Genomic DNA, 19,581 nt, shown 5'->3' on the forward strand with positions numbered 1-19,581 from the left:
AGCGGGAACAGAGGGCCGAGGCCAGACCGCATGAAGGGAAAGAAGGGCCTTTATGGTGACCGGTGCTCGGACCAGAGGGAGGGCCTGAAAGGAGAGCGGGGGACGGGCAAAGAGCTGGGCAGGGTCCCCCGGAGACAGCCCGGGGAGAGACCAGGCAGTTGAGTGACCTGAAAGGGAGGGTAGATGCCCTTCGGGGCCGTGGCCGCAGAGGACTCCATCTCTGCCTCTCCATGTCCCCTTTCACTTCCGAGCTGGGAGACGTGCGGCAGGGGGGAGTGGGCCGCGGCGACCCGGGTCTCAGGAGGGCAATCTCAGGGTGATGGCGTCCCCCTCTCCTCAGCTCATCAACCAGGGCCCCAGCTCCATCAGCCGGGGTGTGCTGGAGCTCAGCTGTCCCCGGACCCTGGAGGGTCAGCAGCTTCTCTACGTGACCAGGGTTGAAGGCCTCAGCAACTGCACCAGCAGTCACCCCCCCAACCCAGAGAGCCTGGAGGTGAGAGGCCCGGAGACTGGCCTGGGCAGGGGTGGGACCGAGGCTGGGGAAGGTCGCTGGGGGCCTGGAAGGGCGACAGCCTCCTCGGGGCTATGGGAGGGAAAGGCCCTTGGGTGCACGGCCCGAAGTACCCTTCCCTTCCCTCCGGGCCAGGCGTACGCCGGGGCCCACCTCTGCAGGCCTGTGTCCCTGGACCCTAAGGCCTGCTCCAACGTTTGTTTACTCACGGGCAACATTTAATTAGACGAGGGTCTACGCGGCACAGTTACGGGCTTCGGAAACGCCTCGCCAGACAAGCTAACCAAGTCCCCGCTCTCGTGGAGCTGACACGTTATGTCGAGGATCATAGACAGTTAAAACCGAAAAGGGAGGGGCCCCTGGGTAGCTCAGGGGCTAAGCGTCTGCCTCCAGCTGGGGTCGTGATCCCGGGGCCCTCGGGTGGGGCCCGAGCCCCGAGTCAGGCTCCGTGCTCAGCGGGCGGTCTCTGCCCCCCCCCCTTGCTCACGCCCACGTGCACGTGCACACTCTCTCTCACATAAACATCTGGAACATTTGAAAGACTAAAATGAAATAAAATTGAAAAGGGGAAAAGGCAGTGAAAGGGATCGAAGCGCAGCGCTGACACGCAGGGCCTGGGGAACCGGAGACGGACTTGGATCACGGGGGAAAGCCCGGCGAGGAGGTAACAGGTGCACCGAAGCCCCGGGACACGGCTGCCGCCGCTTGTGGAGACTCGGAGAAGAGCGTCCCACGCGGAGAGGACAGGGCAAAGGCCCGCAGGCAGGGACGGAGCGTAGTTCTCCACGGACACGTCTTGCAAACTCCGAGGACCAGGTTTAGTCGCGTCCTTGTTGGGCACTAAGCTTGGTGCCTCGCCCTCGGAGCGGGCACAGGTCGAGAGGCGGGAACAGGCTAAGGTGCTGTGGCCCCGGGCGACGGCCGACTCGGTGCTGACTCGGTGCCCGATGCGGGGGGTGGGGGTGCAGGCGGCTCACGGTCTCTTCCTCCTCCAGTTGGATCCGGAGGGTCCCCAGCACCACCGGCTACAAAGACGGGAAGCGCCAGGCCGGGGCCCGGGCTCCTCGGGACCTCAGATCCTGGTAAGTCCTGCTGGGACGCGGGTCCTCAGAGGCACGGGAAGGGCACACCTCGGGTCCGAGCCTCTTCTCCCCCCCCCCCAGAAATGCCCCGAGGCCGAGTGCTTCAGGCTGCGCTGTGAGCTGGGGCCGCTGCACCGCCAGGAGAGCCGAAGTCTGCAGCTGCATTTCCGAGTCTGGGCCAAGACCTTCCTGCAAGTGAGGGAGCCTTACCTTGACCTTACCCCGACCCTTGACCTCCGGGCCAGCCCCACGTGCCCCCCTTCCCTGCTGCCCCCGCCACCTGGCCACCTCCTTTGGCGCATGGGACCGGGCCCTGCAGCTCCTGCAGCTCCTGCAGCTCGGCTCCCTCGCCCCCGCCCTCGCCCTCGGTAGACAGGGCTGCGTGTCCTTTGTGCCACCTAGTGACCACGCTGGGAGTGACAGCCTCCCCCTCCAGGCCCACTCAGAGGAGGGAGACCTGGAGGGAGACCAGCATGCAGAGAATGCTGAAAACACAGCAGGAAGATGAATCCGCAGTGGAGAGGCGAGGAGGAGACGGAGGAAAGAGAAAGAGCTGTCACTTACTGAGCAGACGCTGAGGCCCGGCCTGCATGCTGGGCCCACATTAACGACTCCAAAAAAAAAAATTGTTATTGAACATGTAGCCGCCTGATTACACGTTACTTAGTTATGTGTACTTGATTACACATCCGTTATCTCACGTAAGGATCACAGATGTTCAGGAGAGAATGAGTGCAAGATAGGGAAAGGTCACGGCCTGAGCCAGATCACGGGAGCCCTCTGTCCTCTCGATCCCGGGGGGCTGCCCTGAGCACCTCTTCCCCACCCACAGCGGGAGCACCAGCCGTTCAGCCTGCAGTGCGAAGCTGTGTACGAAGCCCTGAGGATGCCCTACCGGATCCTGCCCCAGCAGCTTCCCCGAAGGGAACTTCAGGTGAACCTGGGCCGGAGGTCTGGGCCACGGAAGCTAGGGCTCGGAGTCCTGGGCCTGGCCTTGGGACTGGGGGACGTGTGGGGCTGGCCTTGTAAAAAAAAAAAAAACCTTCATTGAGCATTCCTATGTGCCAGGGCCCGTGCTAGGTCCTGGGGATAGAACAATAAGCAAGGTAAACAGAGTGTCTTCACTCCTGGAGCTCACAGTCTAGCAGGCAATGAGAACACAGTGTGACAAGTGCCAGGATATTTATGGGAACACATCAGAGGGACACTTAAACTCAGCCTTGCAGGGCCAGAAAAGGCGGCCTGGAAGAAGCGATGTTTCGGCTCAGACCTGAAGAATAAATAGGAACCACCAGGCTAATCAGTCAGGGAAGCTGCCTTCTCCGGGGAGAGGGAGTCAGCAGGTGTGAAGACCCAAAGGGGAGAGATGATAATGCCCATTTTAGGAATTTAGACTTTGAAGTCCAGAGTTCTGTTAGCTCTACACGGGAGGTGCGATGGCAAGTGGGAGCCAAGGGTAGGGTGAGGCGAACTAGTGGCTTTCCAGTGACCTCTCCTGATTCGCCCCGTAGGTGGCCACGGCTGTGCAGTGGACCAAGGCGGAAGGCAGCCACGGCGTCCCGCTGTGGATCATTATCCTAGCCATCCTCGTTGGCCTCCTGCTCCTAGGTCTGCTCATCTATATCCTCTACAAGGTCAGCCACGTCCTGTCCCACCTGTGACTTGGCCACTCCCTCATCAGGCTCTGCCCTGGACCCAAGGTCGTCCCAAGCGTCTATTTTTTTTAAAGATTTATTTATTTATTTATTTATTTATTTATTTATTTATTTATTTATGAGAGAGAGAGAGAGGCAGAGACACAGGAGGAGGGAGAAGCAGGCTCCATGCAGGGAGCCTGACGTGGGACTCGATCCCGGGTCTCCAGGATCCGGCCCTGGGCTGCAGGCGGCGCTAAACCGCTGCGCCACCGGGGCTGCCCCTGTCCCAAGCGTCCATTGCCAGACCAGTCCTCCAGCCACACGGCCCCTCCTCTGCCCTGGCCGCGGGCACACCATCCTGATCCGGCCTGGGGGATCCTTCCCCCACCTTCTACAGCCTCTGGCTTAGAACGAGTCTCTTGACTCAAGCTGGTAAATTTGCCTGGGCTTGCAAAATCAGTGCCACTCATCCGTGGCGAACAGGTGGCATTTGTGCTCCCCTTGCTCCAAGAGCTAATGGCGGCCATCACTCACTGGCCATCCCCTGGAAGTGGCCTCAGAAGCCCTCTCGAGAGGCAGCCACAACCAGGCAATCAGACCTAGACCTTGAATTCAAAGCTGTTTGCCGTCCCGGCCTGCCTGGGGACAGGCTTACAGCACTGATGGAAGAGCCCCTTGTGCCAAAGGCGCCCCCAGCTCCGGCCCTCCTGGTGCAGTGGACCTGTCGGTGGTCGCAACAGACAGGATGGAGGCCCCTGCTGCACAACGGGGAGATTGGAAGCACTAGGGTCCTCTTCGTTTCCTCTCGGGATAAGATCTGGGGAGAGATGGGGCCCAGGATATCTAAACTCTCCCTCCTTATCCCCTCATTAGCTCGGATTCTTCAAACGCTCCCTCCCATACGGCACCGCCATGGAAAAAGCTCAACTCAAGCCACCTGCCACCTCTGATGCCTGACCCCTCCCGAACCCAGACTCCCAATCCTCAAGGCCCAGTCCCCCCACCCTCAGTCTACTGACAGGGAGGGGGCTGGGCACTTCCTGAAGGTGCTGAGGGCCAGGGAGAAGCTCCTCTCCCAGCCTCGAGACATACTTGAAGGGCCAGAGCCGGGAGGCGAGGAGCTGGGGATCCCCTCCCCCCATGCACTGTGAAGGACCCTCGTTTACACACGCCCTCCTCATGGATAAGGGAACTCAGATCCAGGGACAGAGGCCCCAGCCTCCCCGTAGCCTTTGCATTTTGGAGAAAGTTTCCTGAAAACAACTGGGAACCAGACCTGGGGAATCCGATCCCAGTTCTCTGGGCCAGATGTGCCACCAGGACTTCCTGTCCAGCTCCAGCCTGCAAAGATCTATCCTCAGTCTTGCCAGAGATCCACGGGAAGCCCCCAGCTAAGAACCTGGAACCTGGGGAGTGAGACCTGGAAACTCTGGACAGCCCCCACCTGGTGGGCCAACAAGGAACACTAACCGTGGATGGTGCCCCAGGCCCAGCTCAGGACAGATCCCAAACAAGGATCACGCTGGCTCAGAACCAGCTCCAAGAGGACTCAGAACTCTAACGGGGCCAGATCGAACCTGGGGCCCGGGGTTGATCTGGGACCCAGACTCAGACGTTGGTAACCTAACCAGGCAGATCCAGGACTACATCTGAGCCTGTTCCAGACCTGGGCCTGGAGGCCCGATCCACCTCTGACTCGGGAGAAGTCAGGAATTGCCCAGGACCCTGAAGGGGCCACGATGGTAACAGATCTGGAACCTCAGCCTGGCCAGATGCAGGCCCTCCCCGTCCCCCAGAAAGAGGGAAGCCCACTGTCCTGGGCCTGCAGGATTTGGGTCCTGCCCACTAGCTGCACTGACGCTGCCCCTTTCTCCCTGCCCAACTTCCCCTCACCTCAGCTCCGGACATCCGGGACTTATTTAAACTCTGTTGCAAGTGCAATAAACCCGGCCCGGTGCCCCCACTGACCAGAGCTGGAATTTGTGTCCTACCCTATTCTTTCCAAACCCATCCTGGAACCAGATGGCTTGATGTGTAGGAAATGTCTGTCTTTCGCAGCTTCCTTCCTTGGGATGGGGAGTATGACCCTCCCTCGGGAACTCTGGATCTACCTTTTGGGTTCCCTCCTCTTAGGTGATGAGATGATGGAAGGGGTGGAAGGAGGCCTTGATTCCTCCGCCTGTCACCCGGCCCCTCCAGATCTGGTTCCCGGCACCCCCCAGAGAGAAGAAAAAGGATCCCTTCTCTTTGGGTTTGAGCATTAAGGGAAAAATGCAAAGCAGGAGGTCCACGTTGAAGATGGGGGGAAAACAGTCCCGACCACTCACCTGGGCGTCTCTAAATCCGAATAATGAAACGGCCTGAGGGAAAAAGCCCCAAAATGGAATTAGAAGAAAGCCAGTTAGGGTTTCGTTTTGTCTTGTTTTCACTACTTCTTGTGTGCTGGTAGGTAGAGAGGGTATTTGTTCAAGAGTTTACATACATTATCTCATTTAATTTCTCTGTCAAGGATCCCATGAGGCAGGTTCAATTAACCCCATTTACTCGGGGGAAAATGGAGGTCCCGAGGGGTTATGTAACTTGCCCAAGGTCACCCGGTGAGTGCCAGAGCAGGGCTCGGTCCAGCCTTGTCTGACGGTGACAGCCTGGTAATAACCAGCACGCCAGGCCTTAGGCCCTGGGAGCGGAGTCCAAGTGAGGGAGCCCCGCGGGGGCCTCTGTCTTTTCAAGGCGGGTCTCTCCCAAGGCCAGGGAGGAAGGCCAGGGGGCCTGAAATTCTGGATTCTCCAAGGCAAATAGGGCCCTGTCGCGCTAGGCCAGAAATCAGCCACCGGAGGGCAGCATAGCCACAGATTTATGGGAATTTGGGGCGGGAGCGCCTGGAGTCCATCTCCCCCCTTCGCCCCATCACCCAGGCTGCTCTTATTAACTTAGGCTTCTGCCCAGCAGCGCCTGCATCACCTTAAAAATACCTCTCCTGAGAGATCGAGGCTGCTGCACGCTCCAGCCTGTGACTTCCTGATAATCCTGTGCCTCAGGACTTCTTTCCAGAACCTATAAGTGAAGAGGGACTGATAAGGAGGCAGAGACCTAGTGAGGCCAGGAGCCGCCCGGTACTTGCACGGATGGCAGGCGATGCAGAAGGAGGCGCTGGAACCCCCGAGGAAGGAGATCTATCCCTCTGCTGGGGCGGGAGGAGGCTGGCGGCCAGACCCAGGCCCCGGGGGCCAGAGCCGGGGTGCCTCCGCCGAGGTGGGGGGGCAGGAGGAAATGAGGAGGGGAAGTGAGCCAGTACCGGGCGTGTCTGGGTAGTGCCTGTGCCTCTGGGTCTCAAAGTGGCAGGGTCGCTCCTGAGGGTACGCGGGACAGAAAGGGATTCCTGGGGCTCAGACATGGCCCGCAGTTGCATCTAGTCCCGGCCTCCTGCCCCTGCCCGGGACTCTCGGGCTGCCCGCTGTTTCCCCTTGCACACCTCCCGGCCCCTCCAGAGGATGTCTGCCTCGCGTCCCGAGCCGAGCCGTCCAGGGGGACAGGAAGGCCAGGAAGGCCGGGGCTGGAAGGCCTGAGCCCTCTCCTCGCCTGTTGGTGCGCCGCCGAAGGGAAGGAGGCCCAGGGCAGGGGACAGAGCAGCTGGGGGTGCGGGGAGGGGGAGGGGGCTCCGGAGAGGCAGCTGGCAGGCGGGAAGCTGATCTGGGGGTCTCAAGTTTCTTGACATCAATTAGAGCAACCGGCCTGGGCTCATTAGTAGCCCGGGGTGCAGGGCTCATCAATAATGAATGCACCCTGCACACTGCCTCCCCCCCCTGCCTGCAAGGTCACCCCGCCCTCCAGCCAGCTGCCTCACCTGGGTAAGTTCAGCAACCCCTCTTCTGGGACCTCCCTAACTCAGAGTCCCAGGGGGCAGTGTGGGAGGGTGGACAACGCGGAGGCCAAGGGGTCTCTATCACCCATCAACCACGCCTGATGCTGACTCTTGTTTGTTCCGAGCCCACCAAGAAGGGGAAAGAATGGGGGGGGGTGCAGGAGGATGGACGACAGGGCCTGGGAGAAGCAGGCTTTGTGATATAGGGTTGAACAACAGGGTAGCAGGCTGGAGCTGGAGTAAGAGGACTCCCTCTGGTTGGCTGCGAGACCCTCCGTCCTCTCCCAAGGCCAGATCTGGGCAGCAGGGCCCTGAGGTCTCTGGGCCGCCGGGTCAGAACCAGACCAAGGCATCCCCACCCCCCCCACCCCCCCAGCAATCTCTTGCCCTTAAGCTGGAACATCTTTCCTTCAAACCAGATCAGTGAGGTGAAGGCAAGAGACTGCCGAAGTCCAGAATCGGGAACTTGAACTTCTGGTACCTTCATTAGCCATCTAGTCCCAACTTCCCTACTGAACCCCCGGAACACCAGCCCCCAATCCCCTTCCCCGCCCTCGCTGTACGCAGACACCAGTCCGTACCCTTCCACCAACCTCTTCCTCCCCGCCTCCACCCTCCTTAAATCCCAAGTGTTCTAGTTCCCAGTCACACCTCCTTTCCCTCTGGCTGGGGCCGGCCTGAAGCTGGCTGCATGGCATTCTGGGAAGTCCTCCGGCCGCCCTCCCTCTTGGGGCAGGTATAGACAGGTCCAGGCTGCAGCAGCTGCATCTTCCCCAGACACCTCACAGACTCCCAGGCTCCAGCCTCATGCTGGGGTCCCCGTGGCCCGCCCCTAATCGGTCCTCCTGTTGGTCCCTAAGATCCATGCGGTACATACAGCCCCCTGACACTACATTGTGTCGGAGTCCCCATCCTCCTCTGCACCTCAAACACCCCCCAGTCCTCTTGGACCCCTGCTCACCTCAGTGGGGGATGCCCAGCGAGCGGGGCCCTGAGGCCTGAGGCCTGAGGCCTGCTCCTACCCGCCCCCTGCCCGCTGCCCCCCAGCTCAGGGCTGCACAGGGCTGAGCCTCCGCTCTGGGTCCTGTATCATCTTCTGGTTGCCCCCGGGCTCCGAGCTGCGAGCTTCTCCTTCCACCCCTTGGAGCCCACGGACGGGATCTCTTCCCCGCAGACCTTCCCGGGGGGACCCCCGCGTCTGACCCCCAGCCGGAGCTCCACCTGGGATCTTGGGCCCCACGTTCACCTCGGAAGCCCAGCCCCCTGGCATCCTGCTCCGAGTCGGAGGAACAAAGGACCTCGGGTTCTCTGCACCCCCTGGCACCCTGCAGAGGCCCGGGGGGGGGTCCCACCCAGGCCACAGCCGCCCCCCATCTTTGCTCAGACGCAGCCCTTCCCGGGGCCCCGGCACCTCCGTCGCCCGCGCGCCCGGCAGACGCCCTGTCCCCGGCCTGGCTGCGGGGACCCCGCGAACCCAGGAGCGGGGCGCAGGGGGACCGCGGGCGCCCTCCCCTCCCCTCCCCTCCCCCTCCCCCGCGGCCCCTCCTCCCGCCTTCACCTGCTGCGGGCTCCGCCCCCGCCCCGCCGGCCTCCGCTCCGCCCCCGGCTCCTCCCCGGTACCCCAGCCCGGCCTCGCGGCCCCCGGGACACAGCGACGCGGAACCCCGGGCGCCGGGTCCCCAGCATGATCCTCGGTGAGTGCGCTCGCCCCCCCCTCCCCCTGCCGGGCCCCCCCGCCCCTCCCCCTGCCGGGCCCGGACCCCTGCGCGCTGGGCTGCGCGGGCGAGCGGGACCCCCGCCCCGGAGGCGCCGCGTATTCATGAGGCTCATGAATATCCATGTCGGGCCGAGGGGCTGGGGGAGGCGGCGGGGCCTGGAGAGCCCCGCGCGGGTGCGCCCCGGCCCGGCCCGGCCCCCGCCCCCCGCCCGGCGCCCCGGGCCCAGCGCTGCGGGAAGCGGGGGGGGGCAGCCCCGGGCCGTGGCGGGGGAGCAGGGGCCGGGCCGGGCCGGGGCGGGGCGGGGGGCGTCCCGGGGCCTGCGGCCGTCCTGCCCCCGCACACCCTGCCCCTGCACGCCGGGACCTGCCCCGCGCCCGCCGCCCGGCTGCCTGCCTGGGCCCCGCTTCCCGGCCTCCTCCTGCCTCCTCCTGCCTCCTCCTGCCTCCTCCTTCCCCCACCGCCACCCCCACCCCTGCCTTGGGCCGGGGGCACCGGGGGCACCGGGGGCACCGGGGACCCTCCAGGGGCCAGTCGGGCGGGGGAGGGGAGCCCCCGGGGCTCGGGCGGGCCTCCAGCCACCCCATCCTCATGACCTACATGGGAAGGGAGCCCGGGTGGGGGAGGAGAGGGACCAGTGGGCCTTGGGGTGCTCCGGCTCCCGGACTGGCGGCTGGGGGGCTCCAGGCCGCTGCCTCCACAGAGGTGGGCAGGCCCGCTCTGCCCCCTGCCCCCTGCGGGCTGCGGGGCCCTGTTCCTGGTGGGAGACGCCCCCACACCTGTGGTCCCCTGCCCTCCCTGGGGACACCCGGCCCCGGCCTCAGCCCTCGGCTGGGTCCCTCTGCCCTTTGCCTCCCTGGCTCTTTGGCTTCCCCTCTTTCATTTGACCCCTGGTGACCTCCCAGTGGCGGCCCTCCTCTCCTTCACCCCCTTCCTTCGGCTCTTCCTGCCCCCCTCGGGCCTCTCCTCCCCGCCAGGCTCCGCACCCCTGGTCCATGAATGAGGCAAGGGAGGCATGAATGACTCGTCGCCTGCCTCCCTCTCCCGAGTCGCTCCAGCAAACAAGAGACTCCTCGCCCAGCTGGGAAGCCTAGCCCCACCCGAAGGGGACCCTCAGCCTCACATCCTGCACTCAGGCCCCCAGAGCAGAGGCTCCACATTCCTCTGGCCTGTGCAATCTCTGCAGGTTGGCGCCACCGGGGACACAGGCCCCACCCTGGGCACAGGCCCCAGGGGCAGCATCATGCTTCTCCAGGAGCGCGAGCAGTGCTTCCCCTGGTCAGTGGGCTCTAACGCCGACCTTAGGGACCTGCTCAAACCTGACCAAGACCCCACCACGGGAGAAATCCCCGGGTCCACCAGTTGGACCCCAGCACATCTCCCTGGAGGACACTGTCCTTAATTCCTTCCTTGTGCCCGCCTACAGAGGGCCGGGAAGCCTGCCAGCCAGGTCCAGGCCCCACCCCCAGGACCCTTAGTAAGGCTTCCAGGTTCCAAATGCTGAGGTCCACCGAGTCCCTGTGCACGGTGGCCCTGACCAGCAGGTGGGGCCCGGCTACATGCTCAAGATCTAGACAGTGGGCCTAGGTTTAAGCAGATGGTGGTTCTGGGCTCAATCCCCTGTTCTGGGCCCTTCTTACTGTCCCCGCCACCTGGGCCCTGGGGAGAGGGGGCACTGAAGGAGGCCCTTTGCTGTCAGATTCCGAAGCTTTCCCATGGATCTTTTCTCCCTTCCCCTCCCAGCCACCTCCTCCGTTCAGCCCTGCCCCGCCTACCTCCACCCTAAGGTTATTAAGGATGTTTAAGTGGTTGTTCATAATCATCCCCTTGTTGCTTTCATCTTTGACTTCAAAGCCTTTCCAGCCCTCAGCCTGCCTCCTGTCCAGATGGGGGAAATTGAGGCAGAAGGGAACAGATACATGGGATTTGGTCAAGAATTCAAGATGCAGACGTTCAAGGCTCTCCTCTCAATCCCCAATTTTAAGCATTGCTGGGGGAGAAGCAGCGGCCAAAAGGCCTAAAGAGAAAGATGGATTAGAGATGAGGTCCCAGTCCAGACTGCAATCCAGTTCCTCCCTTGGCCCCAGAGTTTAATTCCCATCTTAACCCAGTGCTGACCGTGTGCTTGGGTTAGGGCCCTAATACCACTTGCAAGCCTAATCCCAGTACGTCTTCTCATCTCGCTCTCGCCCCGGCCGGGTCTCCGCGACCAGCACTCAGCACAGCCCTCCCGTCACGCCTCTCCCGGCTCCTGTTCCTACCAGACAGGACCACTCCCTGAGCCAGCTCACGGCGGACACTCCCATTCTTCCCCACAAGGGCTTGAGGCCGCAGGCCTGCCCTAAGACAGCCAAGGGGCTGGGACTCTAACCTGGCCGAAATCTCTGGGGAAGGGAAGAAGGAAAAGACTAGACCTCAGCGGGATGGGAGTTAGATGTGGCTTGGTTGTGGCTCGGCGCTGGAGAGGAAAGCCGAGGCGGATCAAAGTGCCTGGGGCTAGGTAGGACGTAGAAAGGGACAGATGGACATCCATCCAAGGGTCCGAGGGTTCACCCCCTCTAAAGTGCACTGGGAACGGTCTTTAATAAAACATCTGGCAATTCCCCACAGAGGCGGGCGGGGCCCTATCTGTTGGAGGCAATTACTCTAATGAGCTTCCCTCCGGAGTGGCCTGCCCCGGCTCCTCCCTGCCCTGCCTGACTTGTGCGCGGGCCGCTCGCACGCACTCCAGTTCTCGCTCCCACCCCCTCCAAACCTGCCCAAGCCCTCAGCTAGCCAGGTCTCAGAAGTCCTGATTTCCTGCCCCCCAGCCCCCCTGGGTCCTGTCCTTCCCCCACCCCATCCCCCATCCCTAGTCTACCCACAAAAGGGAAGCGCTTGAAAGCCCTCCCTGCCTCTGGAGCCAGACAGACAGGTTCAAGCCTCCCTAGCTGTGTGACCTTGGTCAGGTGCCTCCCCCTCTCGGAGCGGACTGTCTCAGGACTGTCTCCTGGTCCTCCCTGAGCTGAGGACTCGTTTATTTAGCAAACACTCAGTGGGCTCCCCTGCGGCCTGCCAGCAGCCTGCGTGGACTCACTCGATCCCCTGGACCGGTCCTGGAGGCCCAACTGCTGTTCTCTTTTGCCAAATGCGCTAGTCACCTGCTCCTGAGCCGCGGAGCCGTCCTCGGGGAGACCGGGCACGTCCCGTGCCCGGCGTCTAGGAAGCCCTCCAAAGGGGCAAGTGCGAGTGCCCTCGGAGGAGGGGAGAGGGGGCGAATCGAGAGCCCTGCCTCTGTCCTCTGCCCCTCTCCCTGTCTCGAGCACAGGAGACCCCGCAGCAAGGAGGAGGCAAAGGAACCTCCAGGTGCCCGCCTGGCTTTCTGGCCTCGGCGCCTCCTCAGTTCAGCCCTGCCTCCACCCCCCTGCCCTCCCTCCTTCCCTCCGGGGCTCCTGGCAGTGGAAAAGATGAGTTGCTGGCCTCAGGGACCCGAAGCACCGCTCTTGCTTTCCGCCAACCCCAGGAAACGCAGGGAACTGGCCCTCCACTCCCTCTCCTGGCGCAGGGTGCAGGCCTGCGGGCCGCCAGGCCTCCCAAGTGAGACTAGGGCCCCTCGGGGCGACGGGGCCGCCGCAGCCTTCGATTTAAATCCCAGCCCCACGCTTCCGGGCTCTGTGCCATCAGCCAAGGTTCCTAACTTCTCTGAGCCTCAGTGTCCTCGTATGTCAAATGGGCAAAGTACTTACCAGCTGCCCCCCATGGAGCCACAGCGGCCTCACAGGGTAAATGCCATAAGACTCGGAACTCAGTGCCTGGCACACGGCGGCCCTACAACACACGGTTTTTCGATTGCCTTTTCCAGAAAGCATCTCTGTCTTCTGAGCCTGGGTGTCTGAGCGGTGGGGGCTCCAGAGGGTAGAGAGCTCGGGACAGGGTCAAGGAGCTGAGCTGCTCCGGGGCAGCACAAGTGCCAGCCCCGAACCAGCTGCTAGGGGTGGGTGCTGGGTGCCTGGGACTCTGGGAGCGCTCAGGTTTCTCTCACCATTCCTGATGCTGCCCGGGGCTCGTTAGGGCTGCCCTGGTGTGCCAGGCTGGGGGCGGGGTGCACGCGGAGGGGAGAAGCCCTGGGGGGCCAGGCCACACGCCCCTCGCCCCTCGGGCTGTCCCTGCCTCCTCTCGCCCTGTCTGTTCTCCTTCCGGCTGTCTGCCCTGGCCTCCAGCTCTGTGTCCAGCTTCTCAGCACAGTCTCTCTTTTTCTCTCTCATTTCACTCCCTTCATCTCTCCGTTGTTCACTATCCTTTTCTGTCTCAGGATCTATGTCTCCTTTCTCAGTCGCTCACCCCTGCTTCTGTCATTCTTCGCCAGCCTCCGTCTGTCTGTCGTCCTCCTCCCCCATCCCATCCCCACTCCCAGGTGGCAGAGGAGGGAAGGCACGCAGGGCTCACAAGACCCCCAGCTGCCCGAGGGCCAAAGCCAAGCATCCTGCCCTTTCCTTCAACCCTTAGCCGTCTAGAGCCCAAGCTCCCGGCAGCCTTGACCTCAGGTACCCTGGCCACCCACCCCGGCAGAAGAGAGAGACCCCTCCAGACCTTTCTGGACCAGCTCCCTGCCCCCAGCTGTGCCTGAGCCCTCCCCACCCCCTCCCTCTCGCCTCCGATTCCCTAATCCCTGCTCCCCCGCCCTCCCCTCTGCCCCACTTTTCCAGGGCTCTGATTGGCTGAGTCTACTGACTGGACTGGGGGGGAGGGGGCTGGCCAAGGTGGGGGCAGGGGGCAGAACCGAGGGAAGGGGACGCTGTCAGGCCCAGGCCCCTGGGGGGCCAGGGCCAGGCCACTGCCTGGGGGCAGCGGGCACCAGGGACTGAAGGTATGCAAAGGGCAGTGTCTATGGAGGGAGCAGGAACGGATCCCGGGGTACCCTCTGCCCCAGTAAGGTCAAGGGAGGACGGGGCCAGGCTTGCAGCCTCCTGGCTTTGCCTTTGTTCCTGGGAACCCCCGTTGTTGGCAGGGGGTTGCTGGAGCAGTGAAGGGCAGCCAGGACAGCGAGGCCGCAGAAGGGAGCTGGGCTAGCGGAAGCCACGGGGGCCCTGAGGGCCTTGGCCCACCCCCTTTGGAGCCTGGCAAGGTTCCTCCGTGGCTCTGAGGGGAGGAGAAGGCTTCAGGGGTGGGTGGGTAGTGGAGGGGCTCGCCTGGACTTTCATTTCCCCTTGGGGTCAGACCCAGGCGTTCCCCTCCCAGAGGCCTGGGTTGACGGTTCCTCCTGCAGAGCTGGAGCTGAACCCTCCCAGGGAGACAAAGGGGCAGGTTGGGGCAGGGGGCTCTGAGAGTGCGCCCAGGCAGCCCACGGCCCAGAGCAAACGCCACTCACCTGGTCCCTATCCCCGGCGATGTCACAGTTCACTAGGAATTGCGACTGGGACAAATCTCGGCTCTTTGGGCAGCCTGACTCAGTAGCCCTCCTCCAAGTCTAGGCCTCAACATGCCCCTCTGGGCAGTGGGATGCATCACTGGCCAGACTCTGTTCTCCCCGGGGTGAGACCTAGCCTTTGGGGCTCGTTGGGGGAAAACCAAACCGGAAGAAGGGAGTGACCAGAGCCACGGGGCTCCCGAGCCCTGCTGATCCAGCTCTTCCTGGGTCTGTAAGATGCCTAAAGGTCTTGGGGGAGGGAGGCTGGAGAAGGGGGAAGTGAAAACCACCCAGAAGGGAAGGAGTGGTCTGCACCCTCCCTTGGGCCCACAGGGCACTGTGCTCCGTTGCTCCGAGCCAGCCAGCGAGCAGGGGAAGTGTGTGTGCATGGGGTCACACTTCTGAGTGTGGGGGCGCCTGCTGGGGAGTGGGACTGGCAGGTGTGGGTGGGGCTCCCAAGCTCCGACCTTCCTGCCCCACGTAATGTTTTCTCTGCCCTTCAGGCAGCCTGAGCCGGGCAGGGCCCCTCCCTCTGCTTCGGCAGCCCCCCATCATGCAGCCCCCGCTGGACCTCAAGCAGATCCTGCCCTTCCCACTGGAGCCGGCCCCCACCCTGGGCCTCTTCAGCAACTACAGCACTGTGAGTAGCAGCCTGCCTGCCTGCCTTACCCCCCGGAGCCCCTGGCCCCTGCTGTCCCTCCACCTCACCCCTGCCCTCTTTTCCTCTTGCACCTGGTTCCCTACCTCCTCTGAGGACGCCACCTGCCTGGCTCCCAGGCCGCTGCAAGCGCTGTTGGCTCCCTGCTATACGGTTAGCAACAGTAACAACAGGAGCTGACATTTGCCCGGCTCCCACTATGAGCCAGAAGGTGTGCTACGGGCTTCATGTGAATCCTCTGCTGGAGCCCACCACCTAGAGCAGTGGGGCCTGGAGTGCTGATTGTGACTACAGGCAGGTGGGAGGGGCGACAGGTGCTGAATCCAGGAGGGAGTAAGCAGGGCCCCAAGCCTGCCCGTCCGTCCGTTCGTAACCTCTAGCTCTCGGGAGCACGCAGCTGGGAGGGCAGGGCCAGCGGGGTGGGCCTCAGAGGGCTAGGGAACTGGCCCCGGCTTAATGGACTATGAAATAGGGAGCCACCTCACCCCTGAGCAGGAAAGGGACTCGGGGACAGCGGTGTTTGAGGAGGGGCAGTGGGACGGCTGGCTGAAAGGGAGCGGAGGCCGGAGGCTGTCCCGCCTGGGCCAGGGCAGGGCCGCGAGGGTACAGTAGGGAGGAGGCAAGGAAATATTCATAGGCCATGGCGCCCACCTGGTGCTTGGGGCGGGGGGAGAATAGAGAGGATGATCGAGGCTGACCCCAGGATTCAAGTCTCTGTGGCTGGATGAAGCCACCTTGGCGGGGGACACAGGTCTGCAGGAGGAAGTGGGTCTGGGCTGAGGCCGCTGAGCTCATGTCAGGACCCGGCGAGCTGGTATGCGAGCGGCATGGAGTCAGAAATGCCCGGCACACGGTTGGATTTGGGGCCCGGAGAGTGGGCTGGAGCCGGAGGTCTGGAGGAAGCTGGCAGCTCGGCTCCCGCAGGCCCCGGCAAGGCCCCTGCACGGCCCCGGCTAGGCCCCGGCTAGACCCGGACTAGGCCCCGGCTAGGCCCCGGCTAGACCCCGACTAGGCCCTGGCAAGGCCCTGACTAGGCCCTGGCTAGGACCCGGCTAGGCCCCGGCAAGGCCCCTGCAAAACCCCGGCAAGGCTCCAACTAGGACCTGGCTAGGCCCTGGCACAGCCCCCACAAGGCCCTGGCTAGACCCCGGCAAGGCCCCAGCAAGGCTCCGACTAGGACCCGGCACAGCCCAGGCTAGACCCCAGCTAGACCCCGACTAGGCCCCAGCTAGGACCCGGCTAGGCCCCGGCTAGACCCCGGCTAGACCCCGGCTAGACCCCGACTAGGCCCCGGCTAGACCCCGACTAGGCCCCGGCTAGGACCCGGCTAGGCCCCGGCGCAAGGCCCCAGCAAGGCTCCAACTAGGACCCGACTAGGCCCCGCACGGCCCCGAGGCCGCAAACGCGGACTGACCGACCGGGCGGCGGTTGCTGTGTCTATACCCATGTCACTGCGTCTTCACCGCAGCCCGGCAAGGTGGACATTGTCATTCCTGCTTCACAGCCGGCAGGGCCGAGACCCCAGCCCGAAGGTTTTCCTCATTTACCTCAATCGACACAGTATGTGCCGAACGAATGACGTGAACCCATAGCCTCTGACCCCCCACGGAGCTCCCCTTACTTCCAGCTGCTTCCTCCAAACTCCTCCCAGAGAATCCAGGTGAACATCTGTGTTGCACCCTGAGGTGTGCAAAGTGTTTCTCGGGTCTCAGTCTTTGTAGCGCCCCTGGGGAAGCTGTTGTTTCATCCCTGTTTCACAGATGAGAAAGTCGCGTCCTGACTATAAGCAAGGCCCCGTTCTAGACACGATGGACACATGAGGGCAAACACTCAGACAGGGTCCAGTCTCGAAAGAGCTCATATTCGGGAGAGAAACGTAGACATCTCTGCAGCGACCTATAACACAAAACAGAGCAAGGGTTATAGATACTGGGACAGAGACGCTGACAATGACTCGAGTGAACAAAAAAGAATGTTAGGAGCCTACTGTGTGCTGGGCACTGTGCCAGGTGCCAGGGACATAGGACTTTGTGCCCTTGGGGAGCCCGTGCTTGGTAGAAAAGATAACAAGTTAGCAGCTACCCTACAGTATGAAAAGAGCCGCGTCAGAAGCATTTAGCTTATAGGGGAACCCAAGGGGGTGTCGAGAACGACTTGCTGAATGAGGTGGTGCCTGAGGGACCAACCTGAGCTGAGCAGGAGAAAGAGAACAGAGGAAAAAAGGACCGAACCCGGAGCAGGGGACAGATGATTTGGGCTTTGAAGAATTATTAGTAGGATTCTAAAAGGGGCCTTAGAGAACATTCCAGACGGGAGCAGTTAGCATGAACAAGGGCTAGCAAAGAGCACATGAGGAAGTGCAATTGATCCAGTTTGACCAGAGCAGAAGGTGCTGGAAATACTTTCCCCTGCCTGCACAGCGCATTCACACTTACCCTGAGGTCTCCCATCATTTTCCTCATTTAAAAAAAAATGTTTTATTTATTTATTCATGAGAGACAGAGAGAGAGAGAGAGGCAGAGACACAGGCAGAGGGAGAAGCAGGCTCCATGCAGGGAGCCCGACGTGGGACTCGATCCCGGGTCTCCAGGATCACGCCCTGGGCCGAAGGCGGCGCTGAACCGCTGAGCCACCCGGGCTGCCCTTGTCCCCATTTTATAGATGAGGAAACGCAGAGCGAGGGAGGTTAAGTGACTTGCCCAAGGCCACAAGGCTAGTCCATGCACATGGGAAGTGCGGGGTTGCTGACTCCCCCGGAGTTCCCGGCTCCACTGCCTCTAGTAGGGACTAGCTATTTAAACTTAAAGCCATAAAAAAAATAAAAAAATAAAAAATAAAAGAATAAATAAAATAAAAAATAAATGTAAAGCCATAAGCGCTGATACGCCGGGAGTGCCGGCCGCACCCGCTTTGGCATTTGACTGGCAGGATTTGAACTGGCCTCCCGACACTACTGGCTGTGCGACCTCAGGCAAGCTGCTTCGCGACTCTGACCCTGAATTTTTCCAGCTGTAAGACAAGATCGTAAGAGAAGTAACGCAGCAGAGGCTGTTGTGAGAGCCGTGTCTCACCATCACGATGCACAAAGGGTTCAGTGTCGTTGGCTGCTGCGATCACGTTATTGCCGTTATTTTTATTTAAGAGAGGATCAGAGAGAGAGAGGTGGTATGGCCAAGGCCTCGGGCACTTGGGATAAGCAGAATTGGGCAGCGGGAAGAGGGGGAGGCTCCGGCTAAGGAAACGGAGGCGCCGCTGGAGGGGGCGGGGATGCAACCTGGCTCCCCAGACGTAGAGAAGCCAAAGGAGAGAGCGTGTCGGGCTGCATCAATAGTGTCAAATTCTGCAGGGGAACGAGGACTGCAGAAAAGCTGCAGACGGGCCTCTGGCAGCACCGTGCAGCCGACCCGGACGTGGCTTTGGAGTCAGGCTGCCCAGGTTTAAAGTCAGATCCTGGTCCAGCCACTTAACTAGCTTATGACCTTGGGCAAATTATCTGACCTCTCTAAACCTCGGCCCCCTCCTCTATAAAATGGAGATAATCATAGTACTTATTTTGAATAGCGGTGGAGATTAAATTAGATAATCCACGCAAAGAGCTGGGTACAGGGGCTGGCACATTGCAAGGGCTCAGCCGCCGTGTGGTGGTGGTGGTGGTGGTGGTGGTGGTGGTGGTTTTACTACTCCTCGCAGGGCCTCCCCCTCCCTGGGCTGAGAGCTCCAGGTGTCTCCGCTGCTGGGGCCGCCCTCCCCCTTACACCCCTGTCCACAGCAGGCTTGCCTCTGCCCTGGGACCTCCCGTTGTCTCCCGAAGAGACGTCTCTACATCCGGTCCCCCGCTCCACTCACCCCTCTGTCCTGGGCGGAAGGGAAGGGGAGAGGTGAGGGCGCGGGGAGCCTAAGAGGGGCGCAGACGGGGCGGGGCGGTTCTGCGGTTCTCCCCGCAGCCCCGCGCTGCGCCGCCGCCGCCGCCAGGGGGCAGCAAGCGCACGGGACAGGCGGTCCTGGGGAGCGCGGCCGTCCGGCAGGTGGCGGGCGGCGGCCGGGGGGAGCGGGTTAGGGACCGTGTCCGCAGGCTGGGGTCGCTCCTGCTCCGGGCCCCCCCGCAGCCCCACCGTCCGCGGGACCCAGCGAGGGAGCAGACGCCCAGGTGCCGGGGCGCGGCTGCCCCTCCCCGGAAGGGGGGCTGGGAAAGGGCGAAGGGGTCGTGAGCAGGGCGGCCAGGACAAGGGGCGTCTGCGGACCTGGAGGAGGGGCTGTCGCAAAGGGCCGGGGGCCGGGCCGGGGCGAAGGGATGGCGGAGGGGAGAGGCGGCCGAGCTAGACACCCCGCGTCGCCCCAGGCTTGGGGGGGACCCCGCGCCCAGCCAGGGTCCTTGGCGGAGAAACCGAGGTCACCGGGCGGGTCCTGCTCGCCGGCCCGAGGTCGGCCCGGGAGCCCGCACCTGGATGCGGAGCCCCCTCCTCCCCGCCTCCCGCAGCCCCGCTTCCCCGCGCTCGGGCCCCGCCCCCGCGCCGCCCAGGCCCCGCCCCCGCGCTCGGGCCCCGCCCACTCCCGCCCCGGGCCCCGCCCCCGCGCTCGGGCCCCGCCCACTCCCCGCCCCCGAGCCTCGCCCCGCCCCCGCGTCTGGCCCCGCCCCCGAGCCCGGCCCCGCCCACGCCCCGCCCCCGGGGCGGGCTCCCGGCCCCGCCGGCCCCGCCTCCCCTTCCCGGGCCGGCCCCGCCGCACAGCCC

General features: G+C 63.0%; 2 protein-coding genes and 1 long non-coding RNA gene across 10 annotated transcripts in view; 2 read left to right on the top strand and 1 right to left on the bottom strand.

Annotated features, from left to right (window-relative positions):
• Positions 1-5,202, top strand: part of ITGA5 (integrin subunit alpha 5) — a 19,706-nt gene extending 14,504 nt beyond the window's left edge. For 2 of the 3 annotated variants that reach the window (XM_077869736.1, XM_077869737.1), the window contains exons 25-30: positions 341-493; positions 1,507-1,593; positions 1,675-1,788; positions 2,426-2,527; positions 3,105-3,227; positions 4,104-5,202. In XM_077869736.1, coding sequence (XP_077725862.1) covers positions 341-493; positions 1,507-1,593; positions 1,675-1,788; positions 2,426-2,527; positions 3,105-3,227; positions 4,104-4,187 — 663 coding nt within the window. In that variant the 3' untranslated portion in view covers positions 4,188-5,202. Of the gene's footprint in view, positions 1-340; positions 494-1,506; positions 1,594-1,674; positions 1,789-1,995; positions 2,355-2,425; positions 2,528-3,104; positions 3,228-4,103 lie in introns of those variants that run through there. The other variant, XM_077869738.1, reaches the window with a different exon arrangement.
• LOC144296702 (uncharacterized) lies at positions 32-13,284 on the bottom strand. The gene is made up of 4 exons (XR_013363698.1): positions 12,533-13,284; positions 6,192-6,284; positions 5,558-5,590; positions 32-4,047 (listed from the first exon to the last, which is right to left on the bottom strand). It is a non-coding gene; the product is annotated as an uncharacterized LOC144296702 (long non-coding RNA).
• Positions 8,665-19,581, top strand: part of ZNF385A (zinc finger protein 385A) — a 20,290-nt gene continuing 9,373 nt past the window's right edge. The window contains exons 1-2 of one of the 6 annotated variants that reach the window (XM_077869746.1): positions 8,665-8,786; positions 14,697-14,833. In XM_077869746.1, the coding sequence (XP_077725872.1) occupies positions 8,777-8,786; positions 14,697-14,833 (147 nt within the window). In that variant the 5' untranslated portion in view covers positions 8,665-8,776. The other 5 variants (XM_077869749.1, XM_077869747.1, XM_077869748.1 and 2 more) reach the window with 5 other exon arrangements.

The sequence above is a fragment of the Canis aureus genome, chromosome 25 (genome assembly GCF_053574225.1).
Source record: "Canis aureus isolate CA01 chromosome 25, VMU_Caureus_v.1.0, whole genome shotgun sequence".
Taxonomy (NCBI): domain Eukaryota; kingdom Metazoa; phylum Chordata; class Mammalia; order Carnivora; family Canidae; genus Canis; species Canis aureus.